Here is a 20790-nt window from a genome sequence, read left to right on the forward strand (position 1 = left end):
GCAAAGTGGAGACTTTTTAGGCCTGTGCAGTTTAAGCCTGGATTGTGAAACAAAGGCGGAGATTGGCCTCAATCGATGGGAGCGAGGTGGGGGGGGTGAAGAAGCATAAAAGAAGATTCCCGACTGGACATTGTTGAGATCTCCCCACCAAAGGATCCCTGATCACGATGGAGGATCAGCAGAGGGACGCCTTTGGACCCATGGTGGTAACCAACCCTCTTTTCCCCTTTTTCTCTATCGTGTGCCACTTTACGAGCAAAATAGTAAAGCAAAACTGTTTGATTGAATTATAACCCCTTGGCGTCTTGGTTGCCTTAATTTTGCACTTCGAGATCAAGGTAAACGAACCATCACGAATCCATCACCGAATGGACCGTGATGCTTCTGTTCTTTGTTGTTGCCTTTCTACCCAAGAACAGAACCTGGCAGCTGACGTGAAATCGCTTTGTTTCAGTCTTCATTGTCTGAAATCTCAAAATCGATTTGGTAATTTCGTTCAGTTCCTTTTGTTACTGTGTTTTATTAGTCAGATCTAAAGTAAAATGTGCCTATCAGCTATCATTCTACTGTCCTAACAATCTGCAGCATTTTAGCTCAAGATTCTTTCCAAGGTCTGGTGTTTTTTCTAAAGCAAAACCATAACATCAGAACTGTTCGCTTCCACAAACTTCTCTCTCCAGCAGCAAAAAAAAAGCCATTGTTTTGTGCATACCTTGTACTTTCTGTTGTTAACAGAGAAAGCTGCCAGCAAGCTCCGTGCTCGGAGCGCATGCCGCTTGCATCAGGCAAGGCAGCCGGTTTTGGAGGAGCCCTGGGGTTCCCCGAGGGAAATGAGGAGTGTCTACAGGTGCCTGGGGCACACTCGTGTCCCTTGTAAATGACCCGGTGAAGCATGAGGCAAATACGCCCCAGGGACAAGCTGGGAGAGCGTCCCTGCCTCCCGGAGCTCCTTAGTTACAGCGGTTCTCTGTCACTTCAAACTGAAACTCTAATCCTCACCACCCAGCACTCCAGGAGAGTCAGAATGAGGGTGGTTTAATGGAATTTCTTCCCAAATTGAGAGAAATAACACATTCACAAATCCCCAGCTGCTGAAACAAAGTCACTGATCCCATTACCTATCAGCAACTTGAAGCAGTAGTGAATGAACAGAACTCTGTAGTAGCCGAGGAGGAATGAGACCACAGCAAACAAACTGCTGCTCTCAAGCAGCATCCTAAAAGTATCTTTGGAAAGAACATACGTACAAGTGTACAGTTCCCGTTTATTTCACTTGAATTAAATTTTAAAAAGTGTATTTCCCATATTACACATTTTCCATCTGAACCAGTCCTAGCAGAAAGGAAGTATAACCCTCCCACCCCCCTCGCAATTTAAACATACCGGACTGTGGGCCCAGGAAAAGTTTGTATCGATATTACTCCACCATAGAGTGAAAAGGGCCTCAGAAACAGACTCCATTGCCAGTCCACCATGACTAACTTCTTGTTTAACCCTTCATGGTTTCCACTGTCTGAACAGCATCTAGAAATCTCTTCCGAGCTGCATATCCCGACAGCAGAAAATCCAAAATGTGTGTTCTTGCTCAGTGAACACTGGCACTGCTTGTAAAGTCTGCTCAGAGCGCTCTTGTCTAACGAGGTTGGCTGAGCAGTCCTGCTTTAGCTGCCAGAGCTTCGTTCTGCTGGATATGGTACTCCTGGAATCTCATGGAGATCCTTTGTGTCATTTTTAAATACTTCTGTAGGCAGTGGTCTGAGCACGTCATCTAGAGGAAGAGGGAAACAAAAGGCTTCAAACAGCAATTAAACCACTTCCCCAAACAGGACCCAAAATATGAATATATACGGGGATAAACGATTAGGTGACGGCATCTCATATTCTGTGCTAAGCCTCAAGGAGCGTCTAATTTTGCACCGGAAAATACAAAGCTTAGTTTTTGAGGGATGTCTGAAACATGTTCTAATATTCATTCTTATATGGAAGTCTTAATGGAATACATCTCAGATCCAGGAGATATTACCATTTCATCTGTGGGCACATCTTGTGAAATTAAAGTATATAATGCATTTTATTTCACAATAAATACTAAATCTATTCAATTAGTATCTTACTTTTAAAATTCTGTTTACAAACACATACTATCTTTGACAGCCAAATATGGTCTACTGTGTGCTAGTTCATTTTAACCTTTCTTTTGACCTTGTTCCTTGTACTTCCTTGGTTAATCTTCACAAAAGCAACCAGAGTACTCTCTGAAGTTCTATCTGTCAGCTGGACAGGGAAATAAATACCAGGGCCTATTCAACCCACGGTATTATTTTTTAAAGAAAGAAAAAAACCCACCCAAACCTCTAAATTTAACTGCAGAGAAAGTTATGAGATTATCTCTGAGCAACTGTTCTACAAATTGGATATTCTGTAGCATAGTTCCAAGCTTTGCCATCACTGTAAAAGTTAACAAATTTAGATAGAAAGACAAGCACTTGGCATGATTACTAGAAAACCAGAAATTGCTTTGATTCTGCTCAGTATAAAGGGATGTGAAAAGCAGGGTGGCTGAAAATAAGCAAGACAAAAAAAGCCATGCAGCTCTGCAAACCACCCACCACCGGCCCTTCTCCTGGACCTGGCATCAGCTACAGCAAAACCTGTTAAGCAGGAGTTAAGTCTGACTTAGGAAACAAATTCCGGAACTACCCCAAGCTGCTTCTCCCAGAGGGTGTGATATTTGTGTTACGGTGCCCAGGGAAGTCTAGACTTGTAGTGCAGTCTTGCTGTAGGGAAAGAGGTCAGAAGCTGTTTTTTCAAACATAGAATCCGAAAGAAAATTCGTGGAGGTATTCATCTTAATTATTTAATAAGAAACTACACCTTTAAATAGGAACGTAGCAGTTTCCACACCAGATCAGACCAGTGGTCTGTCTAGACCAGTGTCCTGTTTCCAGCAGGGGCAAGAGCCAGATGCTCTGCAAGAAACCCCATAATGATTAATTATGGATAAAACTTCCCATAAGAAAGTTTCTTCCTAGCCTCCATCATGAAGAGACGGCTCCTGTACTGCCAGATGTGGCCCCTTTGCGGAGCACAGAAGCAAAACAGATCGGAATCTAAGAATATTTTTTGTATCTAAGTTAATCTTAATTCTCCTCTAATGAGCATTCTTTGGTTTTCAATCCCAGGTGTTTAATGAAAGACTATATAAACCGTTATTTTAAAAGACATTCTAGGAACGCTGTAGGTAGCAGAAGAAATAATTATAATCCTCTACTGGAAATCAAATACCATCCCAGAAAGGTAAAGAGGTTGTGCCACTAATGCTCTGTCAGTTCTGTTAACTGACACTCCTTGTATTGTTCAAGCAATTCAAAAGGAGTTGGTAAAAGAGAGCGACAAGGAATTATCCAAAATAATTCTGGCCTCCTGTAGTCTATAAAAATTCCACTAAAGCAGATGCAGAGAAGACCAGAGAAGCAAGGAATCTGCCTTGGGAAGCTGAGAGAGCTTTGTTTAGCACAGCAAACCAAAAGCTGAAAGGAGACATGAGTTTTGCCTGCACTGAGGAGTTAAACTCCAAGGAGACAGAAAATGCTCAAAACCAATAGTTAGCTTAAAACTTCAGGATTTTTTCCTCCCCTCACCAGCAGAGTCAAGCAAAGGTTATTAGACTTTTAACCAAGAAAACTATGAGATTCTGAAACAGCCTCTCAATGGGAGAGGAGAGGCAAAAAACACGCAACTAATCTTATCGAGAGCTTAATCTTTTTTGCAGACGATGATGTGATGGAGCTCCCTGCAATGCAAAGAAATGGATTTAACAGCCAGAGCTTTGGAGGCCCATGTTTCTGTGACTCACTGCAATGCAGGGAATGTGGGGAGGTAAACAAGTATTTCAGTAGGATTCTACCTTCAAAGAACGAGACACAGGCTGTAGGAGGGCAGCTTCCACGTCCAAAAAGATACCACCCATGAGAAGCGGAGGCACAAGAACCTCCACTGATAGCTCAGAGAATTAAATACATGGAGTTACAATAAGCAGCCGTACTCGGCAGCACGATTGGGAAGATTGCCTCTGTGTGCACATACTGAAAAGATGACAATGACAAAACCTCAGGAGGTCTTAGCCCATGGTTTGTCTGTAGCTGATGATCTAACACATCAAACGCACCTGACTTCGGTTGGCTGGTTGTTTTCTTTTTGTAAACAAACTCTTAGATTGCAAAGAAGCCTTTGTCATCAGCTTTGGTTGTATTTAGAGAAGCAGAACTACAGACAAACGATTTCCCTTCCAGTAACACATTTGGAAGCTAAGATGCCAGACACCTATACTCCCCTAAAGACTTCCACCTAGCCTTTTAGCTAGTTGAAAGATCAAAACTCTAAGTTGCTTAGGAAATTTGAATGCTACGCAGCAATTGTACCAAAGGGTCATTAAAAGCATAAGAAACTTTTACCTACCTCTTCTGGTTTAACCTCTCTGCTAGTGAAATCCTTTATGCAATCCAGGAAGCAGTTTTCTGTAAGTTTATTGTATGTTCCAAGAAACTCCTTGAACTGTAAATAAAAAATGAAGAGACAATGAGTATAAAAAAATTTCTACATTAATTTTTCTTACACACAGCTGCATGGGCCATCTGGTGACAATAACATTTAAAGGACAAGTCACTAGAAAAATTTACTATCGGTCAGAAGATTTCAGCACCACATGCTGTTAGCACTCGAATCAGATACTATACTGTGTGTCAATGGTCAAATGTTTAATTTTTGATTGCTACAGAACTAGTCTTAACTCAGATGTCCTTTTCCATGCCCTACACCTTGTACTCTGTGTGACAGAGTAATACAAGATCTTCAAAGCCACCACTCATGAATACAGCATCTTACCTGCTTGATCTGATCAGATTCCGATATCTGTCCAGCCATATTCTACTGCCTGTGGTTCACTCACCTATTCTGAAAACAAAAGTTGAGTTTCAAACAAAAAGCATACGTAGGAACTTCCAGCATTTTACAACAGAACAGTTTTATGTTCTTGAAGTGTGTTTAAATGCAACTTTGCTAGCAAAGTTTCAAGCCATCCACTTGAAGGAGAGTTATCTATATGCAATGTATTCAGTTAAAAGAACATCCAAGACAATTTCAGGTATGAAACCATCCCAAATCCACCTGTTAAGTGCTGTTGTTTAAACACTGTAAGAATTTCAAGCATTTAAAGTGACCAAAAAAGAAAAAAACCACAGTATTTTATGTTTTCAGACTAGGGCAGGATTGGGGAGAAGCAACCAACAACATTTTCTAGCATGACAGTTTAAGTGACTTTAGATGTCATCTGTAAAAACAGTGAGGAAAAAAGGCAAGCACAGAATAGCAGCAACTCTGAATAGATGTGGCATGAGCCAGCTCGCATCGGAGAAGCAGATGCCTGGTTTCTATGTAGCCGCATTCTCACCAAACGCTTAAACTAGAGCAAATGTTCTGGTCATTGAATACAGTGAATTAAAGACAAGAAAACACAGAAGAATGAGAGTGGCCTTAAAGGAAGTGAAACAGACAACAAGGGAAGAATGAACAGCCACAGATCCAAGAATTCCAGCAAACATCCTCAAAGAAGATTCACATTCCTGATGTAACACAGTAAACAAGTTAAGGCTTGAATGCATCCCTGCTAGTTTTCTAGAACAATACTGAAAGGTAAGTCTTCCTTTTCCCTTCATTTATATATTGTCTAAGACCTGGCACAGATGATAATGCAGGCTAATATTGCACATTTAAACTGAAGGATCATGTTCTTGTCATTCACATCAACCTGTGGGAGAAAAATTAACACTGAAGTGTAATCCCTCTGTGAAAACAAGTTAATTTCACTCCTTAAGCAAGGGCTACTTGTAACTAATCTGTATTATGCTTTGCCAAATTTTGAGCAAGACATTCATGTTTTAGAAAGCTTAAACTATTCCAGCCTCTCAGCAGAGGGGAGAGGGTGAGCAAGCCTTCTGAACAAGAACAAAATGACACTAATTATTTCTACAGCAGAAAGAAAACTAAGCAACTAAAAATAGCACCATGGACTCTCACATGCATGTGCTCTCCCCACACCCCCTCCCAGCAGTGGAATAATATACAGTGGAATAATATCCTATAGGATATATATGGTTGCTCAAAAGAAACAAGGTGTTAGGTTAATGTAAACCTCTAACTTGTTCTAGGTGAGGTGGATGTGACTTATGTGGCAGAACAGCTAGTGAAAATGAATAGTGCCTCCACTGTCTCATTTCTCAGCCTGTTAGAAGAATAATCAGTGACAATTCTATAAAGTCAGTATAAGTAGATTATTAAACAGAGTTAAAAACAAGAGAGAACAGGAAAGACTTTTGTCCTCTCCCAAGCACAGAAAGCTAAAGCTTCAAGTCATGAAAGTGCCGTTTTCTCACACTCAGTATTGCTTCATTATGCTTGTTTATAACAAACCTGATCTTTTGATCTTTGGTGACTAGTTTGGCAGGCTTAAAATTACAGTTTTACTGAACTGTAGTTCCACAAAGCTTTTATACTTGCACTTGGGAAATAGCTCAGATTTAAATCAGCACAACAGCACTATCTGATTTTTCACTGTCTGAAGCACTTGTCCCTGTACAGGTATTTTACCCTTTCGACGCAGCAGGCAGTGAAATTACATGGCTCAGCTGCACCCCTTTAGTAGCTATAAATTACAGGCAGCTGCCTTAACATCTACAAATGCACCACCTAAACATTCCCAGAAGTGTGCGTATGTGGTTTCTTCTTAAAACAGGTTAAATGTATAGTTTCAAGTTTTCCTGTTGTTTGTCCCCTTTCCCTCCAGCCTGCGAAATAAGCTAAAAAAAGTGATGAAAAAGCCCATTATGGGGCTTGACACCTTGACTAACGCACCACACAGCTGCTTATAGAGCTGTTCAAACAACCCAAGCGTGCTTCAGGTTTAAGCGTACGTAGTCTGGGTTACTTTCCTCTGGGCTGAATGTGATTTGAAAATTCGGCGTTGTACTTTTAAACACATCACACTGAAGGAAACAAATATCTCTGAATAAAGCACTGCAACATGGTCTGGATTTGCTAGTTCACCAGAAGAGCAGCAACAGGCAGGACGTCTCCCTTCTCCAAAGGCCCTGGAGCCCTTCCAAATATGTTTGGATGTTCTAAAGAGACATTCTTTAAAGATAAGCCTCTTTGAGCAAAACTAGCAGTTAAGGATAACTTGAGGTTTTCATTTCTCATAGTTAGGCATAATGGGTTTTCCATCCACTTTCCAAAGATAATAAAGGCTTTAGTCAGTCAAACTTCTTCTCTATGCAAGATCCATCCCAGCTCCCAGCCCCGTTTTAGAATCTGGAAAATGCTTCTAATATTTCCTTCTGCTGTGGCTGCCACTCCCATTGCCATGGAAACATGAAATCACTACAGACTGACAGCTTCTTTTAAAAAGCTAAAGCTCGTTTATTAAATAAAAATATTAGGTTAATGATTCCTAGCTAGGCTGAGTCAACCACCTATCTGCTTCCATGGCGGGAGGAACAGCAGCCAGAACTAGAGGCAAGAGCTCTTCTCAAACTTCCTCCATGTGGGCTTACAGCTTCCCCAGCTGTATCTCCAGACCTTTGGAATCTGAGGGCTCAGGAACACAACTACTGCTAAGTGCTAATACCTGCAACAGAACTTTTGATTATAATTACTGTACTGCTGGGTGGCTGAAACGCCTTCCTCCATTTCACAGCCTGGAGTTCCTACAGGTGAAACACACACTGTAAAGTACAGCGAGGAAGTTTTTTTTTCCACTGATGTAATCAACATTAGAGTCTCTTACCTAATCTTGAGTCAACAGTAACTTTTGCCATGGAAACAAAACAAGCCCCGTGGCTCGTTTTTTTGGGGGGTTTTTATTGGCTTTTTTTTAGCCCATCTGTGAGGAGCTACATTTTCCCAGGGGAGCAGCCTGTGGAGATACACCATAAATCCATCACACTTGTTATCCTAATTAACAATCTGAATGAAGCGTAGGCACAGCCTATTCTATACAGAGGAGCCTGCAACTTTTCTAGCTTCTAATTATACATGCAGAACACCAAACAAGTCTTTCTGAATGTATGTAAATAGGACAAAGAAAAATAAAGATATTGGGAATTCAACTGAGCTTGTGGCTTAATTTGGAAAAGAGTAGCATTTAGGTATTTGGACCATATGGATGAGATTGGCTGTACAGCACGGGTGTTCAAATCCTCTTTATGTTCAATACTAGGTATATTCAGAATAGGTATATCAAAGAAATGTGTCAAGATAAAGCATCCACAGCTTGTAAAGAAAGGGTTTTTCTACCCTTGGGAATTACCAGGCTAGAACTTGACTGACATCAGAAAAAACCCCACCTCATTGAATTAAAAAACTCTTTTACTGAATTAAATCAAACTACAAGTAGCTATGAAACCAGCAGGCTGCTAAGCTAATCACGTAAAATTCAGGGCAAGAGGCAATTTAACACCAAACTCCCGGTGCTGTGGGCCTGCAGCCATGACGGCTCTGCCCCAGTCCTGGAGCGGGTCCAGCTGCTTTCCTTCAGGCTGGTGCTTGAAAAGTGGTTACACAAATGTTTTCTTATCGTTCTCCCTCAGACTAGTGTTTGCAATGTGGTTACACAAAGGTTTTCTTGCTCCACATGCTGCATCCAGCCTTCAGAGGCACACGGTGGGGTAAGGCAGGGACTGGTCAGAACGCGGCTGGATAATCAGATGCACCTGGTACACAGGTTGTTATAATTCACGATATCATGGCTGTGGGTTAGAACTGGCTCTGAGGAAAAAAAGATCAATGGCAGGAAAGGTCTTGTAAGGTGGAAGGTGAGTTAACACAGGCAGCCTGAAACCAGGCACCCTGAGAGCCTGTTCAACAGACAGAACACATGCAAAGGGGGCTGTTCGAGAAGATAGATTAGGCCTGGCTGATACTTGTGACCCAGTAAGATCATAAACCTGAGCTGGAGATTAAAACAACAACAACAACAAAAAACCAAACCAAAACCGAGGTGAAATTGTCTTACTACATCCTTCACTTAACGCTTTCAAGGGCACCTTGAGTTTTTCTGTCAGGGAGAGACTCCTCAAGCCCAGACCCGGCCCAACAGCCCTGGCCAGGCCCAGGCGGGTACCGCTCCATGCGACGGAGAAAGAGACGCCCCGACACTAGGGAAATAACCCAAAAGTGGCGATTTTCTCTTCATTCACGGGACCTTTTCCGCGCCACATGGCCCAGCGCCGCCCAACCCCGCGAAGGGCCGCACCTGACGGCTGGCGCCGGGCCTGCCGCCGTCCACGCCGCCGTCCCTCCCCACCGGGCCGGGAGACAGCGGGACCGGGCCAGGGCCATCCCGAGTTCCCCGCCCGGTCCCTCACAGGAGGCGCCACCGCCCGCCCGCCCGCGCGCGCGCGCACTCACCCGCACCGCCACGAGCCCGCGCGTCCACCCTCCGCCCGCAGCGCAGCGCCCTCAGCTGCCCCCGCGCTACCGGCAGCGGGCGCGGGTTTCCTGCCGGACGCTATTGAGGAGAGGACCCCGCGCAGGCGTGAAGAGGCGCGGGCGGGCGCCGCTGCTATGGCAGCGGGCGCTTCCGGTGCGGGGAGCAGAGCGGTGCGGCGGGATTCTCTGTCCCTCAGACCGCCGGGGAACCGTCCCCCGGCGCCTTCAGGCCACTTTAGCTCCGCGGGGTCAGGCGGCTGAGGGGATGGTCTCTTAGTCAGGGCGCTGCTGGTGAACTCCTGTCCAGCGCTGCGTGATGGGATTCGCATGGCGGCGGGAGGCAGCCCCAGCCCCAGCCAGGAGTCCCTGCTCAGCCTCACGGCGGCCGACGTGCTCGTTCACTCCACGAGTGTCCACAGGGAGAAGCCTATTGAGAGCGTGACCAGAGCCGGCGGCCGCGGGGAGAAAGTGACGATCGCTGTGAAGAAGCTGCGTGACGGGGTCTGTCCGTGCCCGGCGCCCCGCGCTCCTCCGGCCGTGGCGGCGAGCAGGGCTCCGAGGAGCCGAGCGACACACGGAGCCTCCGGCGGCGCGACCCCAGGTGCGGGATTTACCGTGGGTGGGTGTTCGGCTTAGGTTTGAGGTGAAAATCACTCTGTGGTGTGTTTTCACAGAATCACAGAATGTCAGGGGTTGGAAGGGACATGGAAAGCTCATCCAGTGCAATCCCCCCATGGAGCAGGAACACCCAGATGAGGTTACACAGGAAGGTGTCCAGGCGGGTTGGAATGTCTGCACAGAAGGAGACTCCACAACCCCCTGGGCAGCCTGGGCCAGGCTCTGCCACCCTCACTGAGAAGAATTTTCTTCTCATATTTAAGTGGAACCTCCTGTGTTCCTGTTTGAACCCATTGCCCCTTGTCCTATCGGTTGTCAGCAAGAAGAGCCTGGCTCCATCCTCTTGACGCTCATCCTTTATATATCTGTAAACATGAATGAGGTCACCCCTCAGTCTCCTCTTCTCCAGCTCCAGAGCCCCAGCTCCCTCAGCCTTTCCTCACACGGGAGATGCTCCACTCCCTTCAGCATCTTGGTGGCTGCACTGGACTCTCTCCAGCAGTTCCCTGTCCTGCTGGAACTGAGGGGCCACAACTGGACACAATATTCCAGGTGTGGTCTCCCCAGGGCAGAGCAGAGGGGCAGGAGAACCTCTCTGACCTACTGACCACCCCCTTCTAACCCACCCCAGGTACCATTGGCCTTCCTGGCCACAAGGGCCCAGTGCTGGCTCATGGTCACCCTGCTGTCCCCCAGGACCCCCAGTCATGTAGTGGTTTTATAATGAAGGTATCTTTGTGTTTTGGTACTGCAAATATTAACACTCTTTCAAAAGTTGTGTTTGACTGGTTTCCCTGGCTTTGTTTTGCACACAAAAAGCAGCTTGTGCAGGGTGAGGTGTCAGTCAGTGCCCTGTTAACAGAACAACACTCTTGGCTCCAAATTCCTCGTCCTTAATTATTAGGCAACTCTCATCTTTATCAGAGAAGTCATGACTGTTATACTGACTTTTCACAAATACGCTGGGCAGGAAGGTTTTAGGCAGGATGGAACAGTGTGTGTGGAGGTACATGAGGACAGGCTGAGAGAGTTGGCGTGTTCAGCCTGGAGAAGAGAAGTGCAGGGGAGACCTTATTGTGGCCTTTCCATACTAAAAAGGGACCAATAAGAAAGATGGGGACAGACTTTAGCAGGGTTTGTTGCAATAGGACAAGGGATGATAGTTTTAGACTAAAGGAGGGGAGATTCAGGCTTGACACGAGGAAGAAATTTTTGGCCCTGAGGGTGGTGAGAGCCTGGCCCAGGTTGGCCAGAGAGGTGGTGGATGAACCATCCCTGGAGACATCCCAGGCCAGGCTGGACGGGGCTCTGAGCAACCTGAGCTGGTGAAGATGTCCCTGCTCACGGCAGGGGTGGCACTGGAGCTTGGAAGCTCCCTTCCCACCCAAACTCTGCTGTGATGCTATGAAATAAGACAGGACTTTTCCATTGTGTCACAGGTTTAAATGCAATTTGTACTTTATCTTTTTAGACACCATAAATATTTCTTCAATTTTATGCTCAAAGTATAGTCAGCAAGGAAATCTGTGCTTAACAGAATATTGCTCCTGCCAAGAGACATCTCTGAGGAGTTCCAATATTTGGGCCTTCTTTGTGTTTTCATGGAATTTTCTGAGTTATTTTGTGGTTTTATACTGGAAGAGAGACCAAAAGTTGATTATTTTTTTTTTTCCTTTTATTTTTCTCTAAATGCTCCTTTTTCAGGGACTTTTTTGTATATTTTGAAACAAAAGTCTATAGTCTAGGCTCACAGAATTAATTAGTTTTTGTAAGCTTCAGCATTCTTTGTGTTATCAATGTCATTACATTCAGGTATTTAAGGATACAGGCAGAGGAAAGGTTGAGGTCTGGCTTAATCAGCCTACTGCATTTAAAAAATCATTATGACCACAGTAAAACTACTTTTATTTTAGGAGTCCTGAGTACTAAAGGACATCCAGAACATCTGCTTTCAGGAGAAGATTCTACAAAGCCGATGTTTTTATCGCAAATGGTAAGAAAAGTTACCGTTGCTTCCTGCAATCCGACACTAAGAGAACAGCATTTTTCTCAAAAAGTTGTAGCTTCTGTAAAAGTAAAGGAAACCTTTGGCTTAGCTTCTGCATAATAACTGTGCATCTTCTTTCCTCTTTGAGTTGCTGCAAATGTGATATTAATGCTGAACTGTTTGGAGGGGGTTTGTTTACCTGTTGCATAGTAAATACCAAGGTATGTTTCTGAATTTTAGCATAATTCTTCCTTTGAAAAGGTGGTTACACATGGTATAATACCCATCCTAAAAGCCTAAAACTTTTTGTAGTTTTTTTTCTCTTCATATCACAGATAATGAAATGGACATCAGTTTATTTGGAACTCTCTGATACTTACAATTAAAAGGCTTATTTCCTTGTGATTTGTTTGTTGTATCTTACCTGCAGTGGAGACTTGCCTCTTGGGCATACCTACTGTGATGAGCATGCATGAGGATAAAATTAACCTGTGCTGTGAAAGGGTAGCAGCAAAATCTCTGCATGGCTCAGAGTAGACCTGGTGAGCTGAACAAAAGTCTCAAAGGGACGGTGGAGTTCTCCACCATCAAATAAGGTTAATTAAGAGATTTTAACCTTCCTGACTTGCCCTTATGGCTCCTCATAGACTTTGATTTTTCATGGATTCCACTTCATGAAAATTCAACTCTCTCTATCCCTTCAGTTCTGCAGTCAGTGTTACGAGTGCTTAATTTCGTGTGTGTGGGTAATCCTGAATTGTTTGAGATTAGCACGTAAACACGTGCAGTTTCACTACTACTTCTTTGGCTGTAACTGAGGAGAATACGCTTAATCATCACTCAGAATATATACTTTTAGTTTGAATTGTGTTTCTAGGGTTTTGTCCCTAAAACGTCCTGTGAGTTCTTGATTACAAAGTCCAGATGATTCTACGGTAGAGATCTTAACAGATTTTGTTCCAAGACTTTGTGTTAGTGTGTGGACATGCTTCCTTTTGTATATTCAGCAATGCCATGCGCTTCTAAAATTTTGGCCACCGATACCAGAGGCTTTGCCATATGCTTTTCTGCTCTTCTTTTTCTAAAGGATTATCCTGGAGAAGCTGTAGTACAAGAAGATCCTTCACGGCTGCTGGAAGACAGCAGGAGACCTAAAGGTAATCAATGTACTGCTGCAGCCCTTGTTTTTGTAACAAAACTGATTAATTAATTAGAGGAAAAGGGAGCTTTAATTTTGTTCTAGGTATTTTTCTTCAATATAGAAGCTTTGACTGAAAATAGTCAAAGGTTTCTTCAATAAAAAGATTATGATTATAGTTTACATTCTTAAATTTTGTAAATTTTACTGAAGTCCTTCTGGCATTACACCAGCTTATGTAGCCCTTGTGATTAACCGAGGGGGATTTCTACCAGTGCACCAGGATGTTGCGATTCTGTTTGCTAATCGAACTATTCATGTCTCTGAACAGAGAATTTAGGGGAGGCACACATTGTTTGGATGCATTTTCCTGTTGTGAGTAATGGTACTGCAAATACATATTTTTCTGCAAGCAAGCTACACCATCAAAAGTGTATTTTTAGTCCTTGAGAATCTAAGATATTGCATTGTCAATGCCTTTAACTTCTGAATCTGTCAGTTTCAGTCAGATTTGCAGAAGTGAAGACTTTGTAAGGAAAATACACTTCTGCAGGTTTCTTGGATATCTGTAGTTGTGTAGAGGAAAGAAATGCAAATCAATGCCCCCATTGAAGGCCAAAAAGCAATACTGTACTTTCCTTTGTTACACTCACAGAGGCAGCAGCTAGTTACTAGCTGTGTGTAATTAGCAGTAGCTCTGAAACACCAAACTTGCCACATCTTGAGTTTTTCGCTCTGCCCAGGAAACAGTGGATGAAGGAGAGGCCGCAATCACAGAATCACAGAATTGACTGGGTTGGAAAAGACCTCAGAGATCATCCAGTCCAACCCTTGGTCCAACTCTAGTCCGTTTACTAGATCATGGCACTAAGTGCCATGTCCAATCTCAGTTTAAAAACCTCTAGGGACGTTGAGTCCAGCACCTCCCTGGGCAGCCATTCCAATGCCTGACCACTCTCTCTGTAAAGAATTTCTTTCTAATATCCAGCCTAAATTTCCCCTGGTAGAGTTTAAGCCCATGGCCCCTTGTCCTATTGCTGACTGCCTGGGAGAAGAGACCAATCCCCACCTGGCTAGAACTGCCCTTCAGGTAGTTATAGAGAGTGATGAGCTCAGCTCTAAGCCTCCTCTTCTCTAGACTAAACAACCCCAGCTCCTTCAGCCTCTCCTCATAGGTCTTATGTTCATGTCCCTTCCCCAGTCGTGTTGCTCTTCTCTGGACCCGCTCCAGCACTTCAATCTCTTTCCTGAACTGAGGGGCCCAGAACTGAACACAATACTCCAGGTGTGGCCTCCCCAATGCAGAGCACAGGGGAAGGATCACTGCCCTTGTCCTGCTGACCACGCTGTTTTTGATACAGGACAGGATACCGTTGGCCTTCTTGGCCACCTGGGCACACTGTTGGCTCATGTTGAGCTTCCTGTCAGTTAGCACCCCCAGGTCCCTTTCTGTCTGACTGCTCTCCAGCCACTCTGCGCCCAGCCTGGAGCGCTGCAGGGGGTTGTTGTGACCAAAGTGCAGCACCCGGCACTTGGTCTTGTTGAACTTCATCCCATTGGAATCAGCCCATTTTTCCAGTCTATCCAGATCCCTCTGCAGAGCCCTCCTGCCTTCCAGCAGGTTGACACTCCCTCCCAACTTGGCGTAATTTTAAGCTATTAAGAGAATCTGTTGTAATTTATGATGACTGCAGGGAAATATTCATATCACAGTTCTATTTAAAAAATAATATATTTTTTTCAAGTTAGAATTTTCAGAGTTTTATTGAATGGTTTGTGTGAACTCAAGTTACCATTTATATGGCATTTTTCCCCAGATTTTATGAAGGTGAGGTATTGTCATTTTCACAGCATACCAAAATAGATTTCATTGATACCGACATTCAGTACTAGATAAAGTTGTGTTAAATGAAGCCTACCCTTACTCTTATAATGATTTAAATCTGCTACTTAGTGAAGTGAATCGATTTGTTATTGCAATAGATAAAATGGTTGATGCATGCAACAGATTCTTTGCAGCAAAATTGCACATGTTGTTGAAATAACGCTTTGTGTGTACCTCTAAAATAGACATTCTGTGCCAATTAACCTGACAAAGTGTATTTCATGTCCTTCCTTTCCCACAGATGACGTTTTTATTTCTCAGTATGCTACTGGTCAGAAAGAAGCTTTGAGAGCGGTGTTAAAGAAAAAGTAAGTATGTGGTGGTGTTAGTGTCTCAGCTGCTCTGTCTACTCCTTTGCTACTTCTTCAGTTTCTGCCAAAATGCATAGGTGGTAAGGAAAAAGTATTTCTTATAGTTCTCTGTTAGTATTCTTTTTTGTCTATGAAGGTGTTTTCAGTTTATTTTATTGTTCAGAGCTCACTGGAGTATCTTGTTTATTTTACATGTTTTTGGTAATGGCTTTAGATTATTTGAATTAGTGATTTCATGATACAGGAGTCAGGCAAGATCTGCTCTGATAATTTATTTCGTACCAAAACCATATAGTATTTTAAAGACAGATAAGGACACATGCCGTGTTTATCCATAGGCCAGAAAACTTAAACATTAGAAATTTAGTTGGATTTTGCTATTAGTACATTGAACTTTGCAAAATACAACCTGTAAACATATTCTTTGTTGTGGCTGCAGTCATGACAGGGAAATGACTTTTATATTAGAATCTGTAACATAATCCTGAGAAGCTTCCCATGTCGTGCTGAAAAATGAGAATAAAATAATTTCTTGGGCATGTAGAACTTAAAGGAGAAATGCTTATATAAGTAGTGATACCAGTGCTACCTGTGGGAAATCATTTGTTTGGAGGGATGTGGAGAAGACAGTGCTATTTACAGGCACTTGTTTATTTTTATAGAACTCAAAATACTCCTGTACCTAAGGAGGTGAAGGTCCAGCTCTTAGGAAGTGCCTCTACAGAAAAAAAGGCAAGTGTTGGTCAAGACACCAGGTCAACACACATGGAAGTTGATTCTGCGACAACCATTGCAGCAGCAACTGCTGCTGCCATTGCTACTACGGCTCCGCTTCTCAAAGTAAGTATTTTGTGGTAATATTAGTTCTTTGTCCGCTTAAAATAGTAAATGTTGAAATTGTTGGTAGTAGAGACAGAGAAACCGAATGTGTCTGCTCACTGCTTTCTGTGCGTTAGTGATCTCAGACTTATTGACCAATATACCAAAGAGAACTAATTTGGCTAAATGGGAAAATGGACAGAGAACGTTTGATTTATCTTTTAGAAGAATTCATAGTTTTGCTAAACCACCATATGTTAGGGTCGACTGGTATTTTATTTGTGTCTCCTGGGAAGCAAATCGCTCCATGATGATGGGAAGGATGTTTTGTTCTCTTCCTGCTTGTACCTCACAGAAAGGATTTTTCTATTCCTTATTTTTTCCCCCACCTCTCTTGCAGGTTCAAAATGATTTGGAAGCAAAAGTTAACTCAGTTTCAGCATTACTTCATAAACTGCAGGAGACAGACAGACAACTGCAGCGTGTTGCTGATCAGCAAACAAACATGAGGACTCAACAGGAGAAGCCCCACTGTCACGACAGAGTCAGTGAGCTTGAAAAACAAATTAATACTTTCATGGTGCAACGGATTCAGCATTTGGAAAAGTTACAGGAGCAACAGATGAATTTTCAGGTATCTAAGTAGCAATGCAGAAGCTTTAACTTAATAATTTCTTCTGTGTTAATTTCATAGTAATTTGGACTATATTTTAGTATTAGAAAGAAAGATCCAGTGGCCAGCACATGAGCTGGGAGCTTTTGCAGTTTTATTTGTGGTTCTGTCCCAGATATCTGCTCCTCTCCCCTACTTAATTTTTGTGTCTGTGGAAAGTAAATGCAGAAATTGTGAAATGCTCTTATTCCCACTAAGAAATTGTTTAGACCTGTGTTAACTGAAGAAACTTTCATTTAATAAGTACCCAGTCAGATTAAAAATCGAAGAAGAGGTGTAAGTTGTTTCTTTGGAGAGTCCTCCTTACTTTTTGAAAGGTGGAATAATGTCCAAGCATGTCTGTGTTCTGAGGTTGTTGTAAATTACTTTTCTCTCAAGTAACATCTGAAAATCTGATGAATATGATTATATGGCAAGTATTCATGTTTAGATTTTTAATTGGGAAACTAGCACATGTATTAAGTACTTTGTAATTTTGTTTTTTAGTCTCATCTCATTAGCTCTGCAGTCAGCACAGGGGGGTTACAGCAAATTCATGTCCCTTCCTTCAGTCTTGTGACAAAACAACCTGAGAAGCCAGAACAGCGATTGCTTATTAACGAAGCATCGTCATGTCACAGTGGATTATTTCCTACCAGTGGTGCACATGCCCAAGGTGAAGACAAATTCTTAATATCTTACTTCCAGTGCTAGTTATGCATTCATTTTTTTCCATTAATATTGGATTGTACATCACATCAGTAATGAGTAGTACACATTTCTTCTGTATAATTGGTTTTATTGCCTAATATGCTTTATATACCATTTACTCTGAAAATGTTCCAGTTTAAGTGAGAGTTTGATGTTTAATAACTGTTTTGTCTGTATCGAGAGAGGCCTAGACTTAATCTAAAATAATCTTACTGAGAAGTAACCTGTGCAGAAGCTTGTAATGAACTCACTTATACTATGGCGGTCAGTTTTTTTGATCCCTTTTAAGTCTGAAACTTTCTTCCTGTTTATCTAGTTCTATAATGTCCTGAATTTTTGTGAAGAAATTTGTAATATTGGTATGATTTTTTTTTTCTAGATTTGTTTTCCTATGAATTATTAACATTTGTATAACTTTTTGTTTTCCCTCTCTGCAGCATATTCAAGCCAATTTCAAAATTGTGGCATTCATACACAAAAATCTTCTCTGCAGACACCAGTTCCTCGCAAGTATGCTCCAGAACCTGTATCAAAAAATGTGAAAATCTCAAAGAAAGAAAACCCTGTAACAGAAAAGGAAAATATTCCCAAATCTGCAAGTGAAGGTATGAAAACCCTGTAGCAGAAAAGGAAGATATTCCCAAATCCACAAGAGAAGGTATTTGAGTAAGATGCTCCTGTCCTCCGCTGGCATGAATAGTACGGCCTGGGGTTCACTTTGTGTGGTCCTCACCTATCCTGAGCTGTTGGTTTGCTGGCACTTAAATACATATATTCTGAATATAAGTATTTATATTTGGGAAGGGTTAGTTTTGTGGATAAGTCACTCTTAACGAACTAAAGACTTAGTGACAATACTGATTTAACTGATAGCATCTCAACATGATTGCTCACTGAAATATTTTCTCAGATGAAAAATTGAATGACCTTCATTGTCAGGTTTAAGGAAGATTGTATTAGAATAATGAAAAACTTAGGATGTACTCAATAACTTGGTCATTATCATTGGTTAAACTGATTTATTTTTTTCACAAAAACACGCGTTTGTAAGGTGTCTAGGCCATCTTAATGAAAACATGTCTAAAGCAAAGAAAGTAAATTTCTTTTGCTGCTTTTAATCAACTTAGTGGCATGAAGCTCAGTTTTGAAGATTTAATCAAAAAGCATCTTTTTTTAGCTACTTGTGTTTAGAATTGCTTGAGGATCTTAGGCTGAGGAAGAACATTTAAAAGATCCAGTCAGTGTACTCTGTTACAGCCAAAATGCCTGTTTGTGTCTTCATCAGATCCTTCTCAGCTGTCACATACTCCTGTTGTTGCCTGGGTCCACAAATAAATTAAATGCGACAAAAGAAGAACAACAGATCTGTGACATTATGGACAGAATGTTTTCCTGTGACTCAGTTCATTACCGTCACAGTTTCATTCATCTGTTCTCTGACTTTGCTAATGTAAATCAGTCATAGTAAGGTAGATTAGTGTGAGTGGTTTTGTGAAACTTATCTGAAGTAAATTTATATTTTAAAATCTAAAAAATATTTTTACTATCCTTGGTGTTAAATAATGGTGAAATATCTGGAAAGGAAAATCAAGTATTAAATATGTATCACAGAATCACAGAATCGACTGGGTTGGAAAAGACCTCAGAGATCATCGAGTCCAACCCTTGGTCCAACTCTAGTCCGTTTACTAGATCATGGCACTAAGTATTAAATATGTAGAACAAACTTAACTTTATTTTTTTCTGCCTTAGATGAAGACAGACTTGTTGAGCATATTCCGAATTCTGAAGAAATGCCACTGAGGCAAATCGAGTCTTCCAAGGTGGCAGCATTAAATAGTAATAAAATGAGCTGGCACTCTGAGAGAGACAGGTAAATAGACCCAACAGTCCAAAATTAAGATTTTGTTTGTTTGTTTGTTTTTAATGAAATTGAGAAAGATACTGATGGTCTAATAGAGTCGCTGGTGTGGCCCTTGAGTCTGACAAAGCTGCTCTTGCAGTAAAACCCCGCAGCACCGGTATTTCTATGCTGCTTCTGCATTTCAGTCGTGCTGAAGGTGGATGAAAGCTTGTTGCTAAGGGTGATTCGTAACACCTTTCTCAGAGGTCAGTGGATGTCACTCGGAGTGTTCTTCTGAGTGTGTTTCTTCTATCGCAGCAGCTCAGCAGAGGCGCTGGGGAGGCAGCTGTACAGGCTTTGTGGAAATGTGGGGCTGCCTTTGTCAATGGGACCCCAAGCTGCCTGCTTTGGGAAGGAGCAGCAACTGCCTCATTATTTCTAAGCTTTAGAGTGAGTGAGGAAATGTTCCGGAACATCCACTCTAAAACACGTTGCCCCCAGGCAAAAATTTGATGTCATAATTTCACTACAGAAACAGCTACATGTATACTGTCTTATTTAGAATAGTATAGACAAAATATTAATTGTTTCAAATGGGAAGGTATCCAAACTTTAAATGTTGCTCTTTGAAGTTTGGATATAGTTTCACTGTTCAAAATACAAGGATACTGCTCAAGGTGTTAAGTGGTAAACAGAGAAAACCCAATAACCTGTCTTTAACCTCAGCTGAAAAAGCCAATTCCATTTTATATAAAGGTTTGGTATTCTTCAACTTTAAATTCATGCTCAGTTTCAAAGTCGGCTGCTTCTTTGGGCCACATGAGGAGCCATGGGACTTTTAATCAAGAGTGTTTCTCCCATCAGGCATCCCGCTTGGCATACAGACTTGTCTCCCGCTTTTGAAAGCTCCTTCCAAAATGGCAATTCAATTGAGAAAACGGTGAAAAAAGCAGGTGATTTACTTCAAGATCTTGGCCAACTGAGAAGAGAAATGCGTGACATGCTGCAGGTAAATTCCGTGTTATCACAATGACGAAGAGTGTGAATAAGGGGAATAAAAAATGTGGTGAAGAAAAACTTAGAAGTCTGGTATCGGTGAAAATGTTGCCCTTGTTTCTACCTTTGTAAAAAGACTGACATTTGTCCACAATTACTTGAAATATTGCAGTCTTTGTGTGTGGAAGGGCTTTGAGCCTGAGTAATGATGTCTCAAGGAGAATGCAATGTAGAGGCTCTTACTGCCATTCTACCAAATATAAAACAGGTTAGAAAAGGAAAAGATAAAAAGGTGTTTTATTTATTTGTTTGTTTGAAGGTTTTGGACGTTTTCAGTGCCCGTTTTC

The 20790-nt window shown here is 42.2% G+C and overlaps 2 protein-coding genes across 9 annotated transcripts in view; one reads left to right on the top strand and one right to left on the bottom strand.

Moving 5' to 3' along the window:
• Positions 1 to 1244: 1244 nt before the first annotated feature.
• TIMM9 (translocase of inner mitochondrial membrane 9) lies at positions 1245 to 9613 on the bottom strand. Of its 5 annotated transcripts, XM_065063217.1 has the most exons (5): positions 9463 to 9478; positions 7841 to 7969; positions 4885 to 4953; positions 4459 to 4554; positions 1245 to 1768 (listed from the first exon to the last, which is right to left on the bottom strand). In XM_065063217.1, the coding sequence occupies exons 3-5, from the start codon at positions 4921 to 4923 to the stop codon at positions 1634 to 1636; spliced, it is 270 nt and encodes an 89-aa protein (XP_064919289.1). In that variant the 5' UTR covers positions 4924 to 4953; positions 7841 to 7969; positions 9463 to 9478; the 3' UTR covers positions 1245 to 1633. The 5 variants fall into 5 exon arrangements, with proteins under 5 accessions (XP_064919289.1, XP_064919288.1, XP_064919291.1 ...); XM_065063216.1 differs by lacking the exon at positions 7841 to 7969 and having other exon boundaries at positions 9463 to 9613; XM_065063219.1 differs by lacking the exon at positions 7841 to 7969 and having other exon boundaries at positions 4885 to 4948; positions 9463 to 9568.
• Positions 9614 to 9810: 197 nt separating this feature from the next.
• KIAA0586 (KIAA0586 ortholog) overlaps positions 9811 to 20790 on the top strand; it is a 76695-nt gene continuing 65715 nt past the window's right edge. For all 4 annotated transcript variants that reach the window (XM_021292792.2, XM_021292793.2, XM_021292794.2 and 1 more), the window contains exons 1-10: positions 9811 to 10084; positions 12015 to 12094; positions 13176 to 13245; positions 15353 to 15419; positions 16085 to 16262; positions 16642 to 16875; positions 17401 to 17569; positions 18042 to 18209; positions 19357 to 19477; positions 20312 to 20456. In XM_021292792.2, coding sequence (XP_021148467.2) covers positions 9811 to 10084; positions 12015 to 12094; positions 13176 to 13245; positions 15353 to 15419; positions 16085 to 16262; positions 16642 to 16875; positions 17401 to 17569; positions 18042 to 18209; positions 19357 to 19477; positions 20312 to 20456 — 1506 coding nt within the window. The remainder of the gene's footprint in view (positions 10085 to 12014; positions 12095 to 13175; positions 13246 to 15352; positions 15420 to 16084; positions 16263 to 16641; positions 16876 to 17400; positions 17570 to 18041; positions 18210 to 19356; positions 19478 to 20311; positions 20457 to 20790) is intronic.

The sequence above is a fragment of the Columba livia genome, chromosome 5 (assembly GCF_036013475.1).
Source record: "Columba livia isolate bColLiv1 breed racing homer chromosome 5, bColLiv1.pat.W.v2, whole genome shotgun sequence".
Taxonomy (NCBI): Eukaryota; Metazoa; Chordata; class Aves; order Columbiformes; family Columbidae; genus Columba; species Columba livia.